General features: G+C 42.4%; 3 protein-coding genes across 5 annotated transcripts in view; 1 reads left to right on the top strand and 2 right to left on the bottom strand.

The window, feature by feature from the left end:
- Nucleotides 1–980: 980 nt before the first annotated feature.
- On the bottom strand, nucleotides 981–23,331 carry PANK4 (pantothenate kinase 4 (inactive)). The gene is made up of 19 exons (XM_040534015.1): nucleotides 23,128–23,331; nucleotides 20,519–20,601; nucleotides 19,555–19,763; nucleotides 17,366–17,549; nucleotides 16,744–16,836; nucleotides 14,797–14,950; nucleotides 13,640–13,821; nucleotides 12,071–12,152; nucleotides 10,808–10,908; nucleotides 9,790–9,945; nucleotides 9,533–9,645; nucleotides 8,926–9,013; nucleotides 6,825–6,976; nucleotides 5,266–5,321; nucleotides 4,648–4,697; nucleotides 3,115–3,222; nucleotides 2,562–2,662; nucleotides 1,966–2,034; nucleotides 981–1,401 (listed from the first exon to the last, which is right to left on the bottom strand). The coding sequence occupies exons 1-19, from the start codon at nucleotides 23,246–23,248 to the stop codon at nucleotides 1,188–1,190; spliced, it is 2,316 nt and encodes a 771-aa protein (XP_040389949.1). The 5' UTR covers nucleotides 23,249–23,331; the 3' UTR covers nucleotides 981–1,187.
- Nucleotides 23,126–27,108, top strand: part of LOC121058460 (transcription factor HES-5-like) — a 25,740-nt gene continuing 21,757 nt past the window's right edge. For 2 of the 3 annotated variants that reach the window (XM_040534022.1, XM_040534020.1), the window contains exon 1: nucleotides 23,152–23,285. The gene's annotated coding sequence lies outside the window, so the exon portion shown is untranslated. Of the gene's footprint in view, nucleotides 23,286–27,108 lie in introns of all 3 variants that reach the window. The other variant, XM_040534021.1, reaches the window with a different exon arrangement.
- Nucleotides 23,360–25,304, bottom strand: HES5 (hes family bHLH transcription factor 5). The gene is made up of 3 exons (XM_040534023.1): nucleotides 25,237–25,304; nucleotides 24,945–25,110; nucleotides 23,360–24,854 (listed from the first exon to the last, which is right to left on the bottom strand). Exons 1-3 carry the CDS (start codon nucleotides 25,288–25,290, stop codon nucleotides 24,601–24,603), a joined length of 474 nt encoding a protein of 157 aa, XP_040389957.1. The 5' UTR covers nucleotides 25,291–25,304; the 3' UTR covers nucleotides 23,360–24,600.

Below are 27,108 nucleotides of genomic sequence, written 5' to 3'. Positions count from 1 at the left end.
TAGTTAACCTGACTGGGAAGTATTTAGGAATAACATAATTAAAATCCACCAGCATGAAATTTGGAACCAGTCAATTAAAGAAAGTACAAATTCACTAGGCAAGGGCGAGTGAGTAATGGGTATTTTACATTATTCTCTTGCTGTCAAAGAAAAATTGTTGAACTTCATGGGGAAGTTATTTCAGTTGCATACTTAACAGTTTCCTAATCACGCTGGTTTTCTTTTCAAAGGTGGAATGACTGATGCATGCACATGCTGGCTTGTAAAGTCACGGTTAAATGACTGCATTTATGTACTGCACATCTGATGGGGTGGGAGGGAGCAAATTCACTTACTTGGAACTGTTTTTTTAACTGTACTGCATGAACAAAGAGACAAATTCACATCAGCTCCAGCATTAAATAACTGAAGAAAGCAGACACTAACGTGCCTGTGATGGGGAAATAGCTGGGTGTTCCTGAATAAAGCATTACACAGTCACTTGGAGCATAGTGTAGACTTTAAACTTCTGATAGCTGCCCATACTTCAGTATAGGTGCAGCTTGCCACCCCTCAGTGGTAACAAGAACACCAGTGGAAGCAGCAGGAGTTATGAGTTTGAGTTCTTCAAACTGCTGTAGTGCTGTTCAGTTATCAGCTATGTGCTCTCACACCATGACAGTTCTATTTTACATACAGCTTAAGCAATGGTGGTTAGATTAGGAGGTGGATCAGTCCTTCAACCAACTTAACTGCAAAGAGGATGAAACAGGTTGGGTAAGTTTAAAAGCTGACATGGAAAAATACAATGTCAGATTCACTTAGCACTTTAAAAACTATTTGGTATGTGCTATGGCATTGCTGGCAGAGTAGGCAGAGATGTATAAAAAAAGGTTTCATTGACATTTAAATATATTTCTATATGAATGTCTCACAGAACAAAAAAATAAAGTCTCTTCATCACAAATACTGCAGCATTAAAATAAACACTTACCAAAATAAACAATGAGATATACATATATATATTTGAGTGTGTATACTATAGAGTGAATCATATTGTTGCTTTAAGTCACAAAAGCACAATATAAATATGGAATTTCCTGTGACCTCTTTTCCCTGTTGTAATAAAAATACATTCTTTACAGTTAAAGTAAAACTAGTGCAAGTCCATTCTGCTGCTCCTGTTCACCCCGATGACTGGATCCATATCATTTACATGGCACTTCATACTTAAAAATGACACTGAAGATTTTCCCTCCGAGACGATCGGCAAGCCAGGAGTTTTTGATAACGGCAAGCTTGAGGCTCTCACACTTCAAAGCCGCGTAATAATTCGTGTGGATGGCACGACCCATGCCTTCAATGATAACCAAGTCCGTCTTCCGTTCTCTGACCAGCACAGCCAGACCTTTATCTAGGCGGCTGAAATGAGAGGTCTGCTTAGAAACAGTCATCCTTACACATGCTACAAATAAAGCTAGACAAGATATTCTATGGGTTTTAGCTTTTATAGAAAAGGTGGTGGGGTATGGAATTTCTGATGCCATTAAACAAGGAACATCTTAATCAAAGGAAATGGGAATGAAATGTAGTTTTGAAAGCTTCATTAAATGCATACAGAATAGGGATTTCCCAGAAAACACAGGTTAAGTTCTCTCTGCAGTAGAGAAATATAAATAAATAGATTAACAACACGAAATGCTTCTTATGCTCAAGTTGATGTCTTGGTCGCACACAGTATTTTGCATCATCAATAATTAAGTTGCCCATGAAACTGACAACATATAATTGCTGAACACCAAAATGAAACATAAGCTGTAGAACAACTAGGAAGGCTTGATCAATATCACAAGTCTGCAAATCCAGACTGAGCAACTCTAATGATTTCTGTGAAGTGTGGCTGAGATAGTCCAGAGCACATACGAAGTCTCTGGTTATACATCACCTGATGAAAACAAATAACAATTGGGTACTTTGCCACTATACCTTAGGTCTAGACATGGAGAACTTGAACCTGTCTGGACCAACAGCAGCTTCTCTTCCCTCAGTGCAGATCTTGATTTAAAAAAATATAAAAATAAAGAGAGTTACAACATTGTCTGTCAAACATAGTCATGCAACGCCGGTAATAAGCCAGACAGCGACTAGGTGAGTGTACTTTACAAAGGTTTCTTTTCCTGCTAGGACTCAGAAACATGTTTCCTTGAGCAACAGGTTATTTAGGTGTTTTTTTTTTTGTGTGTGTGTATATATATATATCTATATTTGTATATCCTCTACATCGGATAGTCTGTGCATGATGTATATTTTCCTCTCTTCATTTTTAACATAGAAAGTACAGTAGTTTAGTAGCTTGAGTCCTTATCGGGGGTGACACTAACAAGAAATAATGATGTACCTCAAGAACCCCTTTCTAGATTTTTCACCTTAAGCTGATCATCCTCTGTATCTTAATTCCAGGTTGCAGAGTTCAGACAGCAATAAACACAAATAACAACCATGTGTGTTAGAAGAAGAAGGAACTGGTTTCTTTTTCTTTCATGTTTTGTATGATACGTAATGAAGACGGGTTATATGCTTACTGAATAACTGGATCCATCGCTGCTATCCGCTCTGCAACAATCAGGGATTCACTGTAGGTGACATCATTCAGGGCAGGGCCAGAGTTACAAGCCAATATAACCTGAGGCAAAGATGTCAGAATAGTTCACTGATTAATGCAGTCCATACATGGTGTTAGAGCTGCTTGTTTGTTTAAAGACTGTCATTGCCTGGTTTATAAAATAAGAGAGGAATTGAGAGACGAGAAGGCCTGAGTGGCCCAGTCCTCATTTCCCCCCACCCCTCCCAAGTTAACCAGCTACTTCAGGTCTTTTGACATCATAAACCCTGGTTTAGCAAACTTAGATCTGACAGAGTCCCCCTTTGCTCTGTTACTTTTTGCAGTCTACTTAAAGTTAGACCTCAGAGTACCAGGGATTTGGGGACTGAAGCTCATTGCCCTAAATTGGATCATTCCCAATTTAGGTGTGCTGAGCCAGTCTCACAAAGTGCACTGCTAGTAGATATTTAACAAACCTTTAACCAATTACAGAAGCTCCATTATGTGCTGACTCTACAACAAAAACCACTTACCTCTGTCCCTCTAGAGAGGAGCTCTCTCACAAAAGGAAAGACTCCTAAAATTATGTCTATTCCACTGTTATCTGCGAAAATTAAGGCACATTTATGAGGGGGACCCTCCTGCAAGAGAAAAAACAATGCGTTCAGAATTTAGCTCATAATTTAGTTCATTGAATAGTTCATGTTATTTAGAAACACTCACTTTAAGACCCCAGGTTTTATACCCCTAAATGATTGGCAATTTTCATTATCTAGCAGCAGCATAACACTTCACCTACCCCTGAACTTAAGCAAAATCAGTTTCCCTAGGATTGTCTTTGCACAGTTATTTAAAACAGCCTATAGTTATTTCGCTTTATTTGAGAGCTGTCTCAAACTCTGTTAATTAACCTACAGCTGCCAAAGATGTGTCTGACTCCAGCAGCTGGGAACAGGAGCTTACTTCAGAGGGTTCTGAAGGGTGGGCAGTCACACCTATAATCCTACCATTGGGCGGCTAGATTAGAAATCCCATTTTGTTACTTCATGCAGCTGGAGAATAACCTTCCCTAAAACAGAAGCAGCAGCATGGACAGCTGCCTACACGAACATGCTGGTTATCAGGGTGAACCTACCTTTGTGGATGTTTTAAGCTAGCATGCTGTAAGGTGAACAGGATTTCCTTCTGCCAGGAAAGGGCAGGATGGACTGCTGGGGGCAGTGACATCCTAAAATAAAAAAATATTTCCTATTCTCCATTAACCTTTTGATTTGTTCTAAGTCTGATGTTATGAAGTTTAGTTCACTGCAGTTTGTACCAGCAGAAGAATTCCTACTGTAACTAATGCTCAATTCCTAAGAAAAAAAATGGTCAGGACAGTGCTTGAATTTCCTTAATTAGCACTGTCATGAAGGATTAGATCTTAGAGGTCTTTTCCAACCTAAATGATTCTATGATTAGATGATACTTTCAAGACACAATATGCAATGATTTGGAGCAGTCTACTTATACCAAACTTTTATCTATCATTTCCAACATAGATCTACAGAGAACCAAAAAACATTTACGCTTTTCAGCGAACCGTAATTAAATAGTAATAAACATCACACAGAGCCAAAAAGCTTTGCTAATTGATTAATTACTTTCAGAAAGCTCCTTAATTAATGCAGGTTTTAGCTTGATTACTGAGATGGAGGAACAATGCAGACATTATATTTGGGTTCAAGTTTTCAAAATTACAGGTCTAGCTGTGTAGAAATAAGTGCCCTGATAAAGAAGGGAACTATGGGTATGTTGGAAGAGCTCTGAAAGCAGCCGGGTTACAAACGTTGCAGTTCCTGCAGGAATTCAGCTAAGAAACTTGGTAAGTAATGAAGTGTCAAATTCCTTTTATTCCTTTCTTTATGGTAAGGCTGCTGAATTACTGGTACTGTATTGACAGAGTTTATTTTGAGTTGCCTGAATGGGGTTCTGTTAAATCTGTTAAAAACAAGCTAACAAGTTTTTTTTTTTTAAGATTAATGTATTAAATTACTCAATGGTTAGTAACAATTGTGGCATCGTACCTTCAGTCGCTCTAGCCACTGACTGTAGGAGTCTTCTAGCCAGGGACGTTCTGCGTCACAAACAAAATCGTATCAGTGTTACTTTTAGGCAAGGAGTAAGTCTGTACGTTAGGTCTTTTTAAAGGTGCTGAAGCAGTTGAACTCAGGTTTTGAATGTTAAAACTGTATATTCAAAGAGTTCTTAAGCTCTTAATTATGGGAATATCTCAATTACAGTGCTCTTGAAACGGAATTTTCATACTAAAGCAATGGAGTCACGTGAGCTAAATACCATTAGGGCTCATCCTAAGATGGATGGTGTTGTACTTGAGGGGACACTACTGCTTTGACAGGATTAGAACAGTACAAAAATAGCACAGCCAAGATATTCCAAACACCTGTGCAGCTAAGACTTCTGTGCAAGGAGATAGGCTTTCACGTTCCAGTTCCTTTGGAATACAAAGAGCAACGTTCCCCTGAAACTCTGTAACCTGTACTTCAGACAAACCCAGCAAGTATGAATGGGTCCTCATCATCTGGGCAGCAGAACTGTCACAATAAACACCTTCCCGCTCTCCTCCGCTCACATTAACACAACATCCAGTTCCAACCACCACCACCACACGTCTCCCCCTGTACCTTGCAGTTTTGATTTGGCTTCTTCAAATCCAAATTGTGGCTCAGATTCCAGAACGCTGTATCACAAGAGAAATAAAGGGTACACATTAAGCAACTTAATCACATAAAAAACACAATTCAAACATTCCTCTAGCAGGTGGTCAGCAACTTTATTGCATTGATTATCATATGGAGTGTGGGTAGGTCCAATGACTGAGAAACAGACACATTGTTCTGATGTTAAACACAAAAAGCTCAGATGTATGTTAAATTAGAGCGTTATTATGCTAAAAGGAAAAAGCTACAGCAATATACAAATGTTTGCAGGAACTACTCTGCAGGCAAAAAAAAGAAATCTTTTGGTCCACAGACCACCATAAATGTAGTCAGGGTCTAAAATATCTGCATAGGAAACCAGTGCTACACAAAGTCTGATTTGAAGATTAGTTCACTGAAGGTATTTTAAAGTTGTACCTGTGTAGGCAGGGAAAAAACAAACAAACAAACTAGATACAGGATTTAAAAGCTATTGGCTGTACGTATAGCAAAGTAGTTCCAAACACTTAGGTGGTGATGAGCATACAGGTAATGAGGCTAGATTCCAAGCTGCCAGTTAAAATGTTGCACCGTGCGGGCAGTGCTTGCCAGTCATGTCTCAAAGTTCCTTTCATCTAGTACTGACACCTAACTCAGCCTGTACATCTCTTAGTTCCTTCCTCAAAGAGAGGGAGAGCTACACTTACCACAAGTAGCAACTAGACTAACTGCCCTTACAGGTGGCAGTTCAAGTTTCTGTGGCTGTGGGCAGCATCAGAAGTACCCCAAGTCTAAGAGCGCCAAGGCAGCCTTGAATCACCTCATTTTGAGTGGACTTTTTTTTGGTTTACTCAGTGGGGAAAACTCCTTAAAGATGCAGAAAGGGAAAGGAAGAGCTGAATGTCAGCTGTGAGGCAGTGACTCTCTCCCATGTTATTGGATCTACGTTATCAACCCCACAAAAACAGCTGTAAAATCGAGAGCTTCAAAATCAAAAATATTTTAAGACAGCCGGCATTTATATCCTTATGTGAATTCATAGCTGCTGAAAGGATGTAAGGAAAAAAAGCTCTCAAAACAGCAATAGAAATGTATGTTGATCAAAAATACTTAGTATTTAGTCATCAGAAGAGACCACCCAACCTAGCTTACAGCCCATTGAACGAGTGATATCAGGACAACTGTGGGTTGCAGAAAAACAGCGTATTTTCTACTAGAGGCACGTAGTACCAGATTAAGTACAACACATACCCAAAAGCAAGGCTATTAACCATGCTACAAGCAAAGCAGCCAGGCTGGAATATTAAATGCTCTATCACTTAACTCAAACACTCACAGCAACGTGTCTGCCAGGTTTTTAAGGGTGGAAATGTAAACTTTGCTGCACCACAACAACGCTTGCAAATAAACAACCAACATATGATTACGGTAAAATACAAACTATAATTAAAGTTAGATGGGCACACTTTATTTACTTATTTTTAAAACGAACAATTGGATATTCTGTATCTTAAAAGGGTGCTTTTAAAATATTTAACACCTACTCTGAGACTGCTTTTGCTCCCCAGTCAAAGACATTCCCCGCAAGAAGTCCTTTCACCAGAGCAAACTGCCTCTCCTCCCAGCCTAATGAATCCAAAGATTCGATTACGCTTTGAAAACATTTTAAGGCTATGCCATTTTCTTTCTGCTTTACCTGTAAGAAAGACATGAAACATCGGATTTATAGACAAAAAATTCTTACCCATCATTGGTTGTCTCAGTCCCAAGACCGCGTTCAAGCATTCTCCTCTACGTTCATGGCCTCTAATGGACCAACAAGTTACTGTTATCAGCATGCTTAGTATCAACAAGAAAAAAGTTTCCTGGGATTCTAATAAAAAGCTTTATTAGTGCTAGTATATGTTCTGTAGCCTAAGAATTACTTAAAAAAAAAATAGATTAGAGGTATGATAGATCTTGGGCAGACTGGGGAATGGAAGAACGGACACACAAAAGAGACACTTAAGCAGCAACATGATCCACCAAAACCAGGTAATCTGCACGAGGAGGTTTACCACTAGCAGTTTTACAAAAACTGGAGGTGTTTTTTTGTGTTTAATTTTTGCTTCAAGAGGTTCATCATCCCAGATGCCTAGAAGCTCTTGACTTTTTTTCTCTACTTCTACCTCCAGTGAGATCAGTGTTACATAGCTAGTTCTACTTAAAAACGTAGAAGTGGTATTAAGTACCATCTTTACATCATCTTTTTTTGCCACTATCTTGTCTGAATTACAAAAAAAAAAAGCAAACATAAGTAAAAGCCACCTCACACAGTTTTGACTCTTTCTTAGAGTGAATGTGACATCTGACAGTGCAGCTATGGAGAAGCTTCTACATACTTTGTAGAAACAGAGCAACAGTCAAAAAAAGTCTCTAACCAGACACTGGCACTGCTATTGTTCCTATGTCTACACAAAAGTGGTGAGGATCAGACCTACGGAAAGCTATTTTTTAAAAATGATGACTTCACACGTCCTTTCCCCCAGCAAAATAAACTCCAAAGAGTGAGCAGCTGCAGAATAGCAACAAATTCTTTTAAGAGCTTCAGGTTATGCATTTGTATTACATACACTCCAACCCAACTCAGCAAAGTATCTCAACAGTTACAAAAGCAATCAAGAAACTTTTTACAGCACAGCAGGAAATTAACCCAGAGACAAGATGCAGGAAAGTGGCACAGTTTGGTTTAAGGAAGGACTGCCTCAGCAATTAAGGAACACAGTGAACAGATTTGTTTTGTTTTTTCCAGGCCTTTTTGGGGAGCGATGGTGTTGGGGAGGATGACTTTGCTTGTGAGACACTTCCTCCCTGCCCCCAATTTCCTTTTCTTTCCTTTTTGGGTCAGGAGAAGGAAAGAAAACACACTTTAAGGTAACTAAAAGCACACAGAAATTAACTTCATACCATTAGTGACTTTTGCATGGAGCTCTTGAGATTGTTAACTGCTCTACAAGGTAATACTGCCAATTGCCTTTTACAACTGTCTGAAAAATCTCAGATTTATTCAGAAGTACTTACAAAGCTACACGTAACTTTCCTTAATTTTGAAAATGGTTTTCATACCACGAGGAGAAAAACAGGAAAGAGAAAAATTCCTGAAGTCTGCTAGACTGCAGTAGTAGCCTCAGTATAAGAGGAAGTGAACTGATTACTCAGAACTGAAGTTCTCAGGTCACTTATAAGGTTATCCATGAGCAGAAGTGGAGCCTCTCCATGTGGTCTCCTTACTTCTAAACTGAAGGAAACACCTCCTCACTGAAGGAGCAAGTTACAATAGCATCTGATGAAGGACACCATGTACTCATCAGGAGCAGGATGGACACCACCAGTTCCCTTCTCAGAAGTACAACACAACCAAAGCTGGTAACTTTTTGTTAGCACTATCCTCACCATGATTGCATTCAGCAGGTCAGAGGTCAAAGACTTTACATCCCACCAGCAACTGCTGTTTCTCCTCAGAGCAGCAACCACCAACCAGTTAAAGCTGCTGCAAGGTAGTTAGCACTCTCCCTATATAAACCATTACTTATACAAAGTTTTAGAGTATGGAAAAAGTGTCTTGAACTTACACGTTGTCCACCCTGTAAAACAAGAACAACTTACCTTTGAATAGGGATCCGGAAAATTGAACTCGTTTAAACAGTGTTCCCTTGTATCCAAAAGACTTCTAACTGTTAAGGTACCATATGCACTTTAAAAAGGGAGAGGGGAAAACAGATCAACTACTTCAAACAGAAAAAAGGTATTTTCTCCTGTTTCCTCCATAATTAGGATGAATTCCAGTAAGTCACGGCACGTAAGACAAACGTTTCAGTTAAAAGTCTTCACATGCCACATGTGTTAAACAGTCTCTAAGTGGTGAATCTACTAAACAGACTACTTAAATAGAGAGGGAAAATGTTCAGAGCAAAGTTGCCAGACAATTGAACTAACACATTACTGCTTTTAATAACTTCTAGACCATCAGTCATTTTTCTGCTGAGATAGAATTTAACTGAGAAATTCTAATAGGGAGATCCCATGGTTCTGTTCAGAGGACCTGACATTTGGCACATCAACTTGCTCCAGCCTACGTAGCTTTCAGTTTGCTCTGCTTAATATTTAATAAAAGCTTTTATTTAGCTTTTAGTTAGTTTATAGTTTGCTTTTAATTTGCTCTGCTCAACAGAAGCAGCCAGGTGATGAAAGCAGGAAAATGAAAGACACTTACAAAGGCTGCTGTCTGAGTGTCTGGAGCTTGTTCCAGTATTTCTGTCGGAACTTTTCAGCTCTCTCAGGTGCATCAACAGAATCTGGCTGACTGGCTGCAGCACGCTTTGCCACCTGGTAGAGAAGAGGAAAAACTGAAGTTACCAATCAAATTACTCTTCTTTTTAACTGACCTAACGTTCAGGCTGAAAAACAACCCCTCCCTTTGCTTTATTCTTCAGTCATCGCTCACACATAGAACTCATTTGTGACATTTACCCCATCCAGTGCCTCCTCAAAACAGGTAAGCCAGTATTTTCTGGCCATGGCATCATCTGTGAGGTCAACAGTGTCTGGAATATAGGTCGATGGGTCCTTTAGCAGTGGCAGGTTAACAAGCGGTCTCTCCAGCCTATCCATTTCAAACATGTCAAACTAGGTGAAAAACGAATGATTTATTAGAGCTTTTTCAGAAATTGATTCATAACAAGTTAAACTAGCACAAGGCCTACACAAATCCGTAAGAGTTTTATACATCATCTTTGGGTCTAAAAATGCCTAGTAACAAACAGGAAATAACCAACCAAAGCCAAGTTCTCCCCCAAGTACAGGAAGCTACTTTCTGAAGACTGGGGGGAGATAAACCAATGAGGGAGGAAATAAATAAATAAATAAAAACTTGACATGAAAAACACTGGCGTGCTGATCAACAGAAGACAGTAAAACATGCTGAGCTCCACTATAGTGCCTTCTTTTCAAAAGCACTTTTCAGCAGATCCAGTCTTAGAATAATTTAAGAACCTTAAGGTATTTTCTAATTGCTTACTGTATGCCAGTTTCACAGTGAAATTGGAGTTACTGTATTTAAGAGATGACTGGGATCTTGCAGTTATATATTTCTCTCTTCGTAGGAGGTAAATAAATGATGCTTAAAGATATGGAACATCAGACTCAAAATTCTCAAGCACAGTATTTCAACGATAGCAAATCCAAGCTACTTCAAAGAAAGGGCAGGAGACTAATGTTTTCTCCCACCTTTGGTGAGGCAGAACAAGACAAAGTAGCAGCCGTGATCTGCTTTTACGAAGCATTACATCCAGCCATCACAGATGACAGAAGACATCATCGTGCACAACACGACACCATCACACATGATACAGGACGCTGCGTTAGTCACTTCTTTCGGTAAGCAGCACAGTCCCAGGGACAAGAAGCAACTAGCTTTAGAATAACTGTCTAGGCTCAAAGCACCACTGCCAAGAGAAAGCACCTAGTTCTAGGAAAGACAACCACATACTGTACCACTCCTGGTTCTCTGCATGGGGTAAACATCAGGTGATGTGCTCATGAGACCAGAACTCCCAGCGTAATTCTCTCCCCAGCTATACTGGTTTGGATCTAGAAAAGAGAAAGAGAGAGAGACACAATCTGAAAATAAAACTGAAAATACTCCCATGCGCGAGTCTAGAGTCAGCACCCCTTCAGAGAAGCTGTTTCACTGCAAAAGCCATTTCTCCTTGACTTTATACATAAATCAGATTTTTTCCCTCTAGGCCCCAGTAGGTATGTTTTAACTTCTTGCTGACTTACCTACCTCTAAAGAGCTTCAAATTAAACTGAATGAGACACAAGACAATTGCAATTCTAAAATCATTTTTTAAACCACTTTTTTATCATTAATGGCTATAAAGAGCAGGATGTCTTCAAAGCATTATAGACGGCTAATTTTTCTGTCAGAGAACTACTTTCTTATTTCTAAATATAAATCCATTATTAACAGAATATATTGCAAAACTCCCAAAGCATAGTGTAAATTTCATATAAACACTAGTTATTTCTAGAATTTTTCTAGAAGTTTAAGTTCAGATGTACAGAACACGCTACAGAAGTAATGTCTTTAATTCCTCAGTAGCTGGTTCCCTGCCCACATCTATAAAGTGGGTATGAAATGACTTGCACATCCATTGCTCTGAGGTACATTTGATATTTACTACAACTAAGTATCATTAACCACCTCATTCTTTTTTCCACTATTAGTAAGGTACTGAATGGCTTGCTAGTACATCAACAAGAAATTAAAAAAAAAGAAAAAATACAAATGGCAAAATTCAACCAAAGCATCCTATACCCAAAGAATGCTGGAAAGAAGTGTCTCATCCTTCATAAATATCTGTGAGGCTTTTCACTCAAATGAGTAAGTTTTGAGATGCCGGTCTTCTGCAGTACATTAACTGAATTCAGAAGCTGGCCTCTTAAAGAGGAGGAAAGTTCTCAGAAACTCATTTCCCCAATTTGATTTTGAGGTATGACTGCTCTTTGCAGAAATGCAGAAAAGAGAAGAGCCAAATCCTGCTGGATTCTCAAAGGTGAGCAGGAAAACAGTGAGAAATTAACATGTTCTTGCCAGAATATATAAAAGCAAAGCCCAGCATCTGTGTTTATTAGTGCCAAATGTATTTATTTAGGCAACAACTTACATGCAGCCTCTTAAGAGAAACTTGGACATTACACTGACATTTCAGAACACAGCATATACAGAACATAGCAATGCTGTACTTACTGTCTTGTTCAGCTCCTTTTAAAAATGCCCCAATGGCTCCCAGGTAGCCTTCATGTCTCAGGAACAATGCCTGAACCTCTCCCTGCCACAATATGAAACATTGCAATTGGATGGTCCCTGATGGCTAATATGTACTTCTTCGTCACTAGATTTACACTTAAATTTAATAGAAACAACTGAAGATGATAATATTCATTTGTGCTACATTCTAACACATTCAGTAATTTTAATGGTGCTCCAAAAATGGTGTTTCTGAAACACAGCTTCAGGAGGACCTGCTTACATACATCATTCCACAATTCTAAGACAGCTGGAAAAAAATACATGCAGAAGTGGTGCGTATTCTAAGCCTGCGCAACCACAGAAGCAGAGGGAAGCGAATGCTTCACCAGGAAAGACCACCGCATCATTCCCTGAATATTCAACTCCTCTTGCTTGAACAGGCTGGAAATATAAGGTCGGCTGATTTCTAGGTCATCAACGTGCGTGCCACTGCGCATCCACCACATTCAAGCCACTGTTCATTTTCTTTATTTCATTACACTGCTGTTTAACATGCAACAATATACAGTCACCCTGTACATTCTCCATAGGCATTTACCCCACCAGGTTAGTTAGCTTAAATGTTGACGTATAAAAGAACGCCAGGGAGAACAGGACCACCACCCACCCTAGCACCCGTAGCTTTCCTAGACAAGGCTGAGTGAGACCTCCTCTGAAGGATAGTAAGCTAGCTCTACAGCAGATAATATCAGAAAAGTTAACGCTGGGTTTAACTATAGTGGAGGGGGAAAAAAAAAATTACAGTGAGATTTTTGTATAGACTGAATCACTGATACGGTTGTGCTTACAAGAATCTAGAGCTGCAGTTTTGTGGTAGTTTTCTTGAAACGCAACCAAGGTTTTACAGAAAGACTGCAATGGTGAAACAAAGGAAAATAAAGCGGCATATAGGAGTCTCTTGCTTGAAGCACTGAGATGAGGTAAAAAAAATAGCATCAGTGGTTCTATAAAACTGCGACATGCATTGCGAAGGTGCAGTAACCGATCTACCCGTACCAAGCAGTAAGTGAGCTTTTGGACTGCACCGGTTTTCTACTGAAATATCATTAGTATTTGCCACAGCCTCAAAACCTGGAAAGAATTACAGCTTTTTTTTTTTAATAAAACCACCAACAAAAGCCCAAACTACCACCACCAATATTAGCTGCTAATTATCTCAGCAGAACAATCCCACATTGCATAGCCTGGGGGGTGAAAAGAAATAGTTGAAGTCAGCAAGAGGAATTGAATAACAGTGGCAGCTATCTAAGAAAATAGTGAAAATTACTGTCAATCAAAAATAAATAAATAGAGAGAGAGAAAGAGAGGCCAGAGAGAATTCCTAGGCAATTCACATTTATTTCACCCCTCCCAAAACAGATCCTTCTAGCCCTGCCTTACCTACCTAAGAGCAGTCCTTTAAGCTGATTTAAGGTGGGAATCTATTTATTTTAAGTCCCCCAACCTCCTAGAAGAAGATACCTAGACACATGAATTTGCTATTAGGAGAATCTCTGTTTTCGTTACCTTTGAGAAGAAGTTGATACTGTAGGTTATTGTGCGCATGGTAACCGGGTGACCCCGAATAAAGAATCCTCCAAAATATATTTTATCTAAATTATGGAGTTTGGCATAGAGGCAGGCAAGTTGACCAATGTCATTGCTGATCATGTGTAGTAAGCTTTTTGCCATATCTTCTTTGGAAAACTCTTAAAAGAAGGAAATAGCAAGAAAAATTAAACACAGCTGAAGAATGCTCAAAGGAACCATACAGGTTTCTTTAAACAAAGAACCTACAGCTAGAGAAAAAAAATCCCTTTGTTAGACCAGTCTCTATGTGTGTAGAACAAAGGTGTTACCCCCCAACCCAAAATCTTGTTATTAACCAAGTACCAAACAACAAGCAGCATGTATTTGACTGAAAACATTGTGGAGAAGCACTGAGCTGCTGTGAAATATTGCTTGAAAGAAGTCTGCTTGAAAGGTCAATAGCAAATGGCACGAACTCCATTTCATCTCTAGGAAACATGGATAATGGTTCATCCATCCACCTCGATGTGTGATGTGCTGCAAGCATTTTATTAGAACACTGCAAATAAAGTCGCGGGTTAGAGTAAATCACTGCCATAGGTCTTTTTCTGGACCAACACAGCCAATTGTATTTTCCACATAAACAAACTAACAGTGGGCTAACTAGACAGTTATTTTTGTTGTTTGCCTAGACTTATGGAATCCCAAACTGAAAAACTGAATGCCTGCTTGCAAGGCAGTACTGGATAGTATCTCTAATCAATAAAGTATCGTGCAGGCAAAATAAACCTAGGCAAGATCATAAGAAATGCTGGTAGTTATTTTCCAGCTCTACTTGCCTGGAGAACGTTACAAACATCAGATTCCCAAGGGCTGGAGGACATGGTTGAATTTCTTCTCCTCATTAGTTTCAAAGAGCAACTCTAAGTAACTGGAGCGACTCAGGCAGTGTTCAGTGCCCCCTCTCAGCCCACACGCATAACATAGGGAAATGGATAAGGCAGCATCCATTTACGTTGATGAAATTGGCAACTGTTTCTCCATCCTGATAAGCGTTCACAGGAAGCTTGTACAAGTAGCAAATCCATGCTGACAGGCAATCTAAAGGATTAATTGTATAGCAAATCTTGGGAAGATCTTTTCTATACTGATACCTTTATCTGCTGTAGTAGATTTCCCGAAGCTGCTAGCTATCAGATTTCCACTTAGCCCCAGGGTCTGGCAGGCGCCTCCGTACACATCTTTCACCAACATGTCTACATTTGTGTGCTGTCCCTTTGAAGCGAGCTGCAGCAATTCATCAAATTTCTGAGGATGAGAAGCAGAGTTACTCCAGGTTTTTGGGACAGCCAAAAAACCTTGCCCACAAACTGAGTTCTGCAGCATCCTCACTGACAAAAATAAAAATAAATAAACAAACACAACAAACCAAAACAGGGGCTTTGGATTGGAACCAAGCCTGCCAGCAAAAGAGACAGCATTTCTAATAACAAGGATTTATCCCAAGCCCACATGTTATCAAACAGACTGATCTTAAGTTGGGCCCCTTCCAACCTCAGTCATTCTGTGATTCTGTTATCTACAAATAATTAGGTGAAGTTCCCCATAAAAGTAGAAGTGGAGCGCACAATTAATCACTTTGTCTGTCTTGCAGTATTCTGGAGAACTGAAAAGTCTCTGGCAGAATTATGCCATCGAAAACTTGAGCAGTATGAAATAAGGCAAAATTTGCCAAATTCTGCTCTCCGTGCAACTCCAGTGAGTATGGAATTGACAGTAGGTTGTACAGGCATAAATAAAAAGGACTTTATCCAGCATCACCAACAGGATTGGATATTATAATATTTTGGCAAGTAAATTACCGAAAAGTTCTCCTAGTCTAGCACCTTTAATCTCCTCCAGATTAGAGCATATGAAAGTCAGAACCCTCATATATCTCTTATCTTGGAATGAAGTCAGGAACACAGTAGATAACAGCAAGCAGAATTATGTCTTCATGAGGCATATAAAAAAAAAGCTTAAAAACAAACAGTTGTCTGTCTTTACAAGTGAAGAAATGCATTAATGTCCCTGAAATTAAACTTGCACAAAATCTGCATGATCCCAATAATTAATATTTATAGATCTGTTAATGCTAATTTCCACTTCTACAAAACCATAGAAAATTACGAGCTGACATTGTCATATTCTACAATTTGTTTTTAAATGCATCAGACAAAAATATTGTAGGTATGGGTCTTCCCTTTGACATTTTCTTACTTGGTGCATATGTAACTCTAGCTTTTTCTACATTGGTGACATTTAGGAGCACATATTTAAGTCACATGGATCTCTGAGACAGGAAAAAACAGCATGATTTAAGAGCTGAGTTAGGCAGAGTAGTACTAGATTAGGCCTTACTCTGGCAGATGACCAACCTGGGATTTAAGTGTTGAACCCTTGGAAGTGTAAAGTGTAATGTAAGAGAGGTGTAACTCCTCCTCCCTACTTCCAGATATTTTGCAATAATTAGGAGCTCTCTCTCTTGCTTCTGTGGATACTATTCCAGGTACTATGCAGGCATTTCATATTGAAAAAGAGTACAGAAAATGAGCAGGCCGCTTTGAGCAGGCTATTCTTTGCATCATAGCCATTATTCGTCCTTGTTGACCAACTCCTTGACTCAAGCAGGATCATTATTTTGCCACTGCTGAGCATCTTAACGTTTTTGCCTCTTTGTTCTACTAGTACTTTTTGCATTTAAAGCTTCCCTTTATACATCAGAAGCACAGAAAATGCAAACACAAGTCAAGGATTCAGCCTTTTTCTAACAGTTTAGGACCATATGCACTTAATGGAGAGGTATTAAAATCGCCCTCAGCGCTGCAGAACTGCCTGTTCTGTGTCTGTACAAGGCCAGCAGCACTCTGAATAAAACGTAACGCCCCACAAGAGATATTTTTTTCATTTTCTAGTGCAGTGATGTTGGGTTTCTAGTTTCCTATACAAATATCACTTAAAATCGTTACTTCTCCTTATTTAAACAGTTATAGCATTCCACCATTCCACCTCTTAGCACATCTTTTATCACCCCATGTCCCTTAAAACCGATGCTCTGATACCTTTGTTTTTGTGAGCAGTGCTCCAAGACCCCAGAAGGTTCCACCTCCAATTGAGCTCCCTCCTATCCATTCAAATTTGTCTTCTGTTTCTACCTGTCAATAAAACAAGGCAGATTTGTCTAGAAAGTCCTATTATAGCTACACACACACACAGTAAAATATGAGAGCATGTGGGGTTTTTGAGAAGTGGAACTGGTGCAGGCAGAACTATTTAATTGCATAAACATCAGGTGAGTTCTCCAGAGCTACATGTTCCACACATCTACAACACAAGTAGTATTTGAAATCTTTGTATTTAATTCTAGACCAAATATCCTACTTATGGACATTACATTTAATCCCCTAAACAGTGTATTAAAAGAAAAAAATGGTTCTGATCTGACAGCCTTTGTCCTGTCAGTTAATATAACAACTTCTCTAAACACCAAGTTAAATTTTATTTAAAAAGATCCCATTCACTATTGCAGGAAAACATTCATAACTATGTAAGAAAAGAAAAAAAATATATATTTTCTTTCTAAACATTGTATTACCCATGAAGAAACAACTACAAATCTAAAACAGTAATGTTTCAGATCAACTCTGTCAAATTCTACAACAAAACATTTTAGCAACCACTCACCTTCACTATAGAAACCCCAGAGCCAATATTCACCAGTAAATAAGGGAAAATATTTGGGTGGTTTGTCTGAAATCGGAATTCTGTATCTGAATCTTTCTGGTATGCAAACACTTCGTGGGGTATGTTCCTTAGCACGAAGTTGCATCCTTTAATGAGGCAGGTCATTACGTCTTCTTTATCTACTCTGAAGGGGAAAGAGAGAAAACCTTATTATAAATTTTACAGCCCTACTGATAAGCAAGTATCCTTTGCATTAATTTTTAAGACTTTACAAGAAGGAGATACTAACCCACACTATATGGCAAAAGCCCAGATCTCTTAAACCACAAAACCGAGATCTGCATATGTACCGACGTTCAACTTCAGTGGCAGAACACAGCCCAGTGCTGGACTGCAGTTACAGTGACTTTGATCTTACATTAATCATGCTGTCAGTAAAAATAAGTCTGCTCCTGTTTGCTTGGTTCTATTGCCTCTCTAGTGTGCTAGTGCTAGCGCAACTCTATGTGCACCCATACAATAAAGTAGGTCAGAAACTTATCTGGCAATTAATGGAACAAACCAATTTTCTACCACAGCATAATATTCTATTGCTCTTCTGCTGCCTTCTTCAAAAAGGACAAAAGGCCACCTCAACATTTCAGCGCTCATTTAGAGCGGATTATAACAACCGCAAGGCGCTTACTGCTGGCATTACCAAACACAAGAAAAGAGACTTCACAGGAATAATGGGCTTCACAACTGTACATATCCTGAGCAGGAACACTAGGAACATGAGACGTAACTTAGATAAGCGACTTCTGTGAACTTCTGTATTATGTATTGTTGCTGACATATGCTGAATTTCTGAAAGGAAATATCATAAGCCCTTTTTTGAAAGCACATAAGCAAAGCACAAACATACATCTCCATTAATACAGAATACTGTAAGTTTGTCAGGAAAGAGAAGCTGCTTCTACGGACCAATCAAGTATGGTTTTGCCCATTTAAAAAAAACAACACATGCCCCATAGTACAAGAGAAGAGGGGAACTGCAATCTAGTCTTGATTAACTGGCACTTAGTAACGGCCAATAAGGCACTGATTGAGGCTGGTTTGAAAAAAAATGTTAATAGAATCCTACCTATCAGAAAAGAAAGATATTGAAAAAGCAGTATAAAAAGAGATGAATGGAGTACTTCAGAAACTGAGGAATATGCTGTATGAGAGGTGCTCTGAAGTTCTTCCCCAGTAGCAGCAGGTAATGTTTTTTGTTGGTGTAAGTGAATGATATGTTTATCTATATTTACAGAGGCTTTTTTTAGCATATGGCTTTTGATAAAGTTTTTGAATGGTAAACTTATGAGGCTGTAAATTCAGGAAACTACCATTCCACCTCCTACAAGGCCATGCTGCATGAAGTTGAGGCATGATCTACGCAATGAATTACTATGTTGCCTCAATTATTTACTTCCGGGCATGCATGGAAAAATGTTAGAAGCTTTGTAACTTGAGAACCAGGCAACTGTAGCTATTAGGTACAGAATAAAAAGCATTTGCCAACAATACTTTGGCTTTTAATAACACAGTCTGCCTTTTGTAGATTTCACCTTTAGATCTTAAATACTGACTCATAATTAAAAAAACACAACTCATGAGTAACAGATCAAAAGTTCTCAACTAAAATTGTTAGTAACAAGCTCACTACCTACTTGCTGTAGTTCAAATGTTATTGCACTTTATATATTATTGTAGGTTTTGTGTAGTTGGGTGTTGACCAAGAGTTCAGAAGCATGCTACTGTCATCTAGGATACCACCACTGAAATGCTGCTAGTTGAGAAGAGTAAAAAAATAATCACTGTAATTATGATACAGAGTAGTTTAAGTTTAAAAATGGAATGGGTGCAAGCCAAATCCTTTATACAAAAAGCTGTGATAATACCATGCTTTCTTCCTTGTTACTGCCTTTCTCCTAGCGCCTGGTTTCCTTCCTGTTGGCTCTGTTACTGGACCCCTGCTGTGTCAGTTCACGATACAGTATCTTTCTACAACTTACCTTCAGTCTGATCTGACCAAGATGCAGGCACAAATTCTCCTGCCTCAACTGTGCTATGTATACGGCTTTTAAAGGCAAAAGGGAAAGTTAGTCTACTAAAACACACTTCAAAGAAACACATTCCCATAACTAAATTTAAACAGTTTCACTTACTTCAACCCCAACTTCTTTTCAATAAGATCTTTGAATTTATAGGCGCCACCACCTGTAGCTTTGATGACTTTAGTCTCTGTATTGACAAGATGGTCTTTGATGAAGTCTAGACAAGTCTCAATGTAAGTGTTCTCAAACTTAATGAAGTGAAGTCGAGCTGTAATCTCCTCCTGAACCGATATTTCATACAAAGGTTCATTTTCTATGTCCTTTAAAAGAAAACAATTTCTTACAGATTATTCAAAATCCTTCCTGAAGAAACAAGGATATATGTTGAATTATTAAACACCAATACTTGTGCTTCCTAGGCCTTATAACTCTGTTAATGCTACTAAACATAGTATCACAAACTACTTTCAAAAAGAAATACCATTTAAACACATCTTAGTATTATTTAAGCTGGGAATATAATCAATTTTCTTGCGTGTATTAGACGCGCATGAAATCTGTGTATGAAACAGTTATGTTTACTTGTTTTTTCACAAGTGTCATACCAATTGGTCTAGAAAATAACTATTTCAAACATTAACTGTGCCATCCATATGTATCTATGGTGCAAACAAGGAACATAACCGAGTTTGCTCATGTATGGGCTGTACAACATTGAAGCCTTGCAATTTCAGCAAAGAACATGTATGATGAATGTATAATCACGTGAATTTGTATCTAGAGATAGACTGAACTTGCAAAGCAAAAGTAACCACCAAACCCATGCTAAGGGTTGGTTTCCTCTGAAATACGCTAAAAGGTTTTTAACCAAAGCCACACTCTGAGCTGCTGTGCGAATGCTTAAGGATATTGTGAGCTCTGTCAGTAGAAACTAGAACGTGTATTTTAAAGAGCATTGCAGTTTCAGATAAGATTTCTATTGTACTATGAAAAGCCAGCCTAGGACTTCACTTCTAGTCCTGGCTGTACCTTTCTTATGAGTCTATCATATGCAATTGACTGACGCAGTTCTCACCTTTCCAGAATGATCAAAGGATCTCACTCTTGCCACTTTGTGCTGCACAGTCGAATAATAAGCCAACTTGGTTAATGAACCACCTGTTAAGAAGATGACAAGTAATGATGAATGCCTCACCTTAGAGCAAACAATCTCGCTTATGTTTATGTACACTTTGCCTAACAGTTCTTGTTTAGCTGAGTTCTCCTCTAGTAAAGCCAGATATAATTAAGCTAAGCGCCTACTGTAGTGACCCAAAGAACCCTTGACTGGAAAACTGATTTTGCCTAGTTAACTCCAAATGAACTACTCTACTGGTAAAGCTCCCCAAGGTGAGCATGTGCCCACCTCCTGTTGGAGACTGCTGAAGATGAGCAGAAATAAGAAACCTGAAGTTCTGCTCTGTAGCTAAGTGAGGACTGAAGGTAAAGCATGGATTCACATAGCACCTACTTGCTTACCTTGTTAGTAGGATTTCTAGAACCCCCCAAATTTGCTGCTCGTAAGAGGATTTTATTTGTACGTTTGCAGTGATTGCATAATGTACGAAGTCAGACTGAGTAACTTTGTTAAGTCATTTTTCTTAGGGCAAAACAGTACCTGGTGGTAACTTACTCAAGTAGGTATTTGACCATGAAAGTCAAAGTCATGAAGCCATTAATTTCTTCAGAAAAGTGGGGGAAACCTGTTAACCACTTCTGTATTACGGTATCAATATGTTTCATAAAACTCTCAGCTACTGTGGCTGTTTGAGGAAAACCTTAATTTTTAAATCCGAATAAAAGTAGCCTGGACTGCAGAACCACTCTTCTTATACAGAAAGTCAGCTCTGACTTGGTACCCATGTTGAGAACACGAGTACAAGGCAGGCAGAAGGCCCATGCTTCTCAGTGCTACAGTTTTAGCATGTGGTTGAATTTAAATCTGTGTGCATAATTGGCCTCTTGACAATGATTTGACATGTTACCCCCCTCGGTAACTTTACCATGCAATCTCATAGAACATGCTGTAAGAAAGACCAAGCAAATAATTACAAGCAGCTTCTGGGTTAAAACTTAAGTCTTGACAGTAAGTAAAAATCTGTCTGTTAGGTCATAACATAATGACTAAATGCAGTGGCCCTACACTCTGCCTTACGAGCAAATAAAATCAAGAAATGCAGTTTAGGCAAGTGGAAAAAATAATCGGTTAGTGCTTGTAGCTTTGCCTACATAGCAGTACTCTCAATTCTTCCATAGTGCTGAATAAACAAGGATTTTTTTGCAGCCTCTAAGAAAATGAAAGGCTTTCTCCAGCAAAATTCAAGTGAGGTCAATTCGGAGCAATCACTGGCAGACACTTATAGCAACAAAAGCAGTAAAGCTTGCCTGCCCTCAGATCTTGTTTCAGGTCACTAGCCAATGCTTTAAAGTTTCTGATAAACAAAATCCAAACTGTTCTGCTGGCTTACTGCATAAAGGTGAGTTTTTTTCTTCCTTTTTTTGTAAAAAAAAAAATATATATATATATGTATATATATATATATATGTTTCTCTGCTAGGAGGAAAAGCTTACTTTAAACCAATTGCAAAGATTGTTTTCAAATGCAATAGTTTGTATGGCACTGATAGATGAATTACCAACATACCTACATTAGTAGCACTAGCTAAATGCTTCATAAATCTTCACCTAGTGATGCTTATACCTCCTTCCCTTCCTCAATCAGTTTTTAAAGACTTAAATCCACTCAGAACACCAGCTGAGCCACGCAGCCAGGCTTTATAACTAATCCTGCAGCTCTAATTCTGCTCTGACCCTCAGGAAGTGCCCATTCCAGCTGTTATTTTAACGGGAAATAAACAGCTACCTTCTGAGGGTGCAGAGAGGCTTGTGGTGTGGTAAAAGCCCTTGTATTACGGTGTGTTCTCCCCCCTGCAAGCCCCCAGCACCCAGAGCAGGGCAGGACCCAGGGGATTAAGGGAGCAGTGTGACCGCATGGTGCCGTGACGGCAGAACACTTCATTTTCTGTGTTTTTACGCTCTTTTACTGACTAGAACTTATGGAATGGAAGCAAAACGCGTGCCCGGGCTCTCCCCAGGGGCACCCCCTCGGTGCGCTGGGGCCTGGGGCCAGCCCTCAGGCCCCGCCACGGGCTGTGGGGAGGAGCAGCCCCTGTCTGTGGGCCCCGCTGCGCCGGAGGCACCGAGGGGAAGGGAATCGGGACAGGGCAAGCCCCGGCCGACGCCTCAGCCCGCCGGGCTCTCCTCGCCCCCCTCGGCCGCCAAGGGCAGCCCCGGGCTGTCCCTCAGAGCGCTCCCCCAGCGGTCCGTTAAAGGCCGCGCGCGGCACGCTGGGACTTGTAGTGCCGCTCCCCGCCCGCGCCCTGTAGCCGCCAGGTGATGGGACTTCAAGTCCCGCCGTGCCCCGCGCAGCCCCACTCGCCGCGCCTCCTGCCGGGAGCTGTAGTCCCCCTCTGGCACCCCGCGCCCGGCGAGACCCCTCAGGGGACTACATTTCCCAGCGAGCCCCGCGCCGCGGTGGGCCGCCGGGCCCCGGTGAGTCCCCTCAGCGCGGCGAGAGCCGCCGCCCGTTCCTCCGCCGCCGCCCCCTCCTTGCCGCGGCCCCCCCGCGGCTCCGGCCCGGTTACCGATGTCGATGGCGAAGCGCTTGGCGTTCTCCAGGTTGCGGAAGATCTCGTCGGGCGGCAGGGTGATGCTCTTGTCCAAACTGCCGTGACCGCCGCTCCCTCGCCCGCCCCGCTCCGCCATTTTGAGCGCAGCCCGCTCCTCGCCGGGGGCTCATTCGGTATGCAAATATATGCGCATAGATTTGCATGGCAATGAGGCGGGGCGCGTGCATTATGCCATGAGGCGGCGGGCGGCGTGCGCATGCGCGGGGGCGGCCGCGGGTCACCTCAGCGGGCTCAGGGAGAGGGCAGCGGCGCTGTCGGCGACTATCGGGCGATATCGGGCGTTATCGGGAGATACCGAGCGCTATCGGGGGCCTCACACCTGCCCTGAATCCCCCCGCGTCAGGCTGATGGCGGACGCGGGTCGCCGAGCGCCCTTAGGCTGCTTCCCGAGCGCGATCGTGCCCGGGGGCCTGGGCTCGGGGCCGTGAGGTGCTGAGGCCCCGGGCGGTGTGGTGCTGCCCTCCCCGAGCCCGGCCTCTCCTCCTCCAGCCCCCAAAGCCCGGCACCGCGGAGAAACAACCCCCGCAAACCACACAATGAAGCCAGCAAGTCGTTCTTAGCCAGATTTTTATTTATTTTCGTGCCAGTGAAAGTTTGTGCAACTTCTGAAGGTCACAGCGGTTTCTGTCATGGGTTACGCGGTTGGTGCGTCTCACATACAACATGTCAGAGCGGGTTGTACTGAATTTACATCCTGCCCTGGGGGTAGGGTACCCAACAGTAAATATAATTTGTACACCTGCCTTTCATAAAAGACTTGGATAAATATTTATTGCAAAATCGACAGCACAGCCGTAACTTCCTTTCCTATAAGGACATAAACATGAGCTGTTGCCTTTATAAAAGGCGTACGCATCCTGCACCTCACAAGCAGTACCCTGGCTTTGTGAGCAAGACATCCCGAGGAATTTCCTCTACGTCGTTTGGGTGATGGTTCGACCATTTTCAGAGCACGCTCGGTACGGTCTACAAATATCATAGAACCCTCACGGCACCCCGAGAGAGCTAGGTTTTCAGAGGTGTCTGGTGGACCTCAGGGGTCTCAGGGGGCAGGGAAGGGCTCCCGCTGGGCGGACACCCCTGAAAACGCTAGCCCGAGCATCTCGGGAGGCACAGCTTTCTGACCAGAAGTACCCGGGCAACCTCACTAAGGTTAAGAACCGGCGGCATTCCTCTCTGAACCGCTCGCTCCTCCTAGCAGGAGGGTTACGTCTCGCATTCCTACAGAATTACTTTCTCTCCACGTGGTGGGATCGTTGCAGTCCTTCTGGAAGAAGGGAGGGAGGCATCCAAGCACCGTAGTGCTCTGTAAAAGGAAAACATTCTTCCCTACTCATAGGAGAGGAGCTGGGGGACTTCTATAGCAAGTCACGGTCTCCTCTGGAAAACGAGCCAGCGTCCAGGCCGGGTGGTAAGCGTGCTCTCGGCCTACCAAGGCCTCCAGAGGTTGCAGGGGGGTTTCGCCGGTGCTTGTTTTGCAGAGGGCTGGTGGCTGGAAGCAGGTGCAGAAGAAGAACCCGAGTCCTTGGGCACTGCTTGTGACCTCTGGAAATGGCAGATCAGCTTCATCTGGGTCTCTGTGTTTGCCGAATGGAGAGAGAGGAATTGCAGAGCTTCCTTGAGGCACCAGGCGTACCCTTCGCAATAGTCCTGCTGAAGGCTTTTGGCAGATGCTGCGAAAGCTGAACGAGTGGAAGAGACGTGTTAGACAGGCACACTCAGGCTGGTGGTTTGCTGAAAAGTAAGGGCAGGTGATCAGGGAGCGTACTGACCTCGGCTGTACTTCAGGTAGCTGACGGTCATCTCCAGGATGTCGGCTTTCTCCAGCTTGGAGTTGGGCTGGTGCCTCTGGAACTCCTTCTCCAGGAGCAGCTTCAGCTGCTCGATGCTGCTGTTAATCCGATCGCGGCGCAGCTTCTCTACGATGGGTTTCCTGAGCTGTAACACAAAACAGGAGGACGGTTAGCGACAAGACTTTCCCCTTCCATCTCTGTATAACCCGCTGCTGAAGCGGTTCAGCCCTTCTCATCTACAAGCCCTTGCGGTCAGAGAGCGGCTACTTACCCTGTTCTTCTCTTTGGGTGTTAGGATTTCCAGGGAGAGAGCGCTGGGTGCCATGACCCCGCGTGGCTGGCTGCAGGGCCGCTGGGGAAGGCAGGGAGAGCTCCTCTATTTATACGCGATAGCTGCATACAAATGTCTGGGGCCGAAGCTTCTCCGAGTTTCCCACAGTCGATAGCCAATCCAGGCATGCCGCGGGACAATAGGGCCAGCATCTATTACAGCATGGTAAATTGACTGTGAATTGCCTGGGGATAATACTCTGCTCCCAAAGGAGCAGGTGGACTGGGGAGCGTGCGACACAATAGGGCTTGGCATGACGGCGCTGGGGTAAGGACGTGGGAAAGCGTTTGCCGGCATTATAGCCCAGCTTCTGCCTGATGTTGGGAACGGCGACATCTCAATGCGCTGCCTTTTCCCAGGCCGTGGTGAAATTAAGCACAGAAGACTGATCCCAGGAAGAGATAATGCTCTGTCCCCATGACCGAAAGAGAGGCTGAAAAGGAAAAGATGAAGAACGAGAGGGGCTAAAGCCTCTCATTGACATTAAACCGTGCTTAGATGAATACAGTACCAGATAATTTTCAGGCAACAAGTGACTAAAATCAAGGGAAGGACCCTTAAAACAACTTGCTCTAAGCAGCGAGCTTGAAATATTTCCCTCTCCCTTGTCTAAATGAGTGAAGTCCCTGCAAAGGCTGCATGAAGAGCTCTTCCTTGCTTTTGTTTGGCGGGCTGGGCTCTCCCGTGGCAGCCCGTGCCGTGTAACGATTACGATGCCTTTCCCAAACACGTCCTGTTGGATTTCGTGCCGCTCTGCAAACGCCTCGCCGTTCCCTTGGTTCGGAGCCTCCGAGTAAAGCCCTGCAATGAGTTTCCCTGTACCCACAGCTGAGATGCAGCTGAAGGTTGGTTCTTGTCTCTCTCTCAGCTTGCGTTGCCCTGTTTGGTGAGTGGGAATAACCACAGGTGCTGGGATGTCCCGGGGCTCGCTGTGGGTGTGATCCCACAAAGTCTGTAGCTAGCCGTCAGGCTGGCACTCGCAGAGCCCCTTGGAACTTCCCGGCTTCCCGTGGCCGTGATTTTTGTTCTCCTTTCCTAGCCCAGAGCCACTTTACGTTTACTGGACCACAGTTGTCGTTGGTGGTGCTTGGCAAAAACCTGTCACTGAACACGGAGCACGAGCCCCGCTCAGAAAATCACCTCCCGGATTTATTCCGCCCGCTCGTCACCGGCAGCATCACCAGCGTCCGGGGCACCTCCGTCGGGCACGGGGCCTCGTGCAGGACCCGCGGCGAGGTGCCCGGCCCGGTGGGAGCGCAGCTTCGGCCCCGTTTTCAGCTCCGGAGCTATGAAACGAGCGCTTTTAGTAGCGCCAGCCTGGCGCAGCGCCCCTGGGCCCGGGAAGGCTGCAGCAGCCCGCGCCGATTAAGGCTTTATCCCTCGCTCGGCGCGGGCAGATGGCGCAGCAGGCGCTGCCTTTCTGCTCGGCCCCGCGGAGGCACACGCCTTTTGTTGGCAGTTTAACACCGTGAACGGGACGATGCGGGAAGCCCTCGGCACTGCGGGCTCGCGCCGTCCGGCGTGAATGGTGAACCAGGCGAGCTGCCTGGCGGCCCTCTGGGGCTGCGGCCCCCAGCTTCTCTCCCCCCGCTGTCGGCTGAAGGGCAGCAAGCCCATAGCACCTCCCGAGCCGGCCTCCCACCCTCCAGTGCCTTTTTTTTTTATTTTTATTTTTTTCCTTTTCTCCAATTTATTTTGATTATTGGGGGCTGGGAATGTAGTGGCGACAAGATATCACCCAGCTGATGTTTCAGGGTCATAAATTCTCCGTCTGTTACGGAGCTGGGTGCAGCACGAGACCAGGTGTGAGGA

Source organism: Cygnus olor, chromosome 21 (assembly GCF_009769625.2).
Source record: "Cygnus olor isolate bCygOlo1 chromosome 21, bCygOlo1.pri.v2, whole genome shotgun sequence".
In the NCBI taxonomy this organism is placed as follows: domain Eukaryota; kingdom Metazoa; phylum Chordata; class Aves; order Anseriformes; family Anatidae; genus Cygnus; species Cygnus olor.
Note: the sequence above shows the minus strand (reverse complement) of the source record. Positions and strands in the feature narration are given on the sequence as shown.

What these genes read in the sequence shown, in the direction of transcription:
- PANK4 (XM_040534015.1), bottom strand. Translation starts at nt 23,248, where the DNA reads ATGGCGGAGCGGGGCGGGCGAGGGAGCGGCGGTCACGGCAGTTTGGAC. An exon ending in CCTTTGATCATTCTGGAAAG is followed by an intron (nt 19,764 to 20,518) that starts GTGAGAACTGCG and finishes TTTCTTTTAAAG; the next exon opens with GACATAGAAAATGAACCTTT. An exon ending in TCTCCATGTCTAGACCTAAG is followed by an intron (nt 1,402 to 1,965) that starts GTATAGTGGCAA and finishes CTCTCATTTCAG; the next exon opens with CCGCCTAGATAAAGGTCTGG.
- HES5 (XM_040534023.1), bottom strand. Translation starts at nt 25,290, where the DNA reads ATGGCACCCAGCGCTCTCTCCCTGGAAATCCTAACACCCAAAGAGAAG. An exon ending in CACCCAAAGAGAAGAACAGG is followed by an intron (nt 25,111 to 25,236) that starts GTAAGTAGCCGC and finishes TTTGTGTTACAG; the next exon opens with CTCAGGAAACCCATCGTAGA. An exon ending in CTACCTGAAGTACAGCCGAG is followed by an intron (nt 24,855 to 24,944) that starts GTCAGTACGCTC and finishes CCACTCGTTCAG; the next exon opens with CTTTCGCAGCATCTGCCAAA.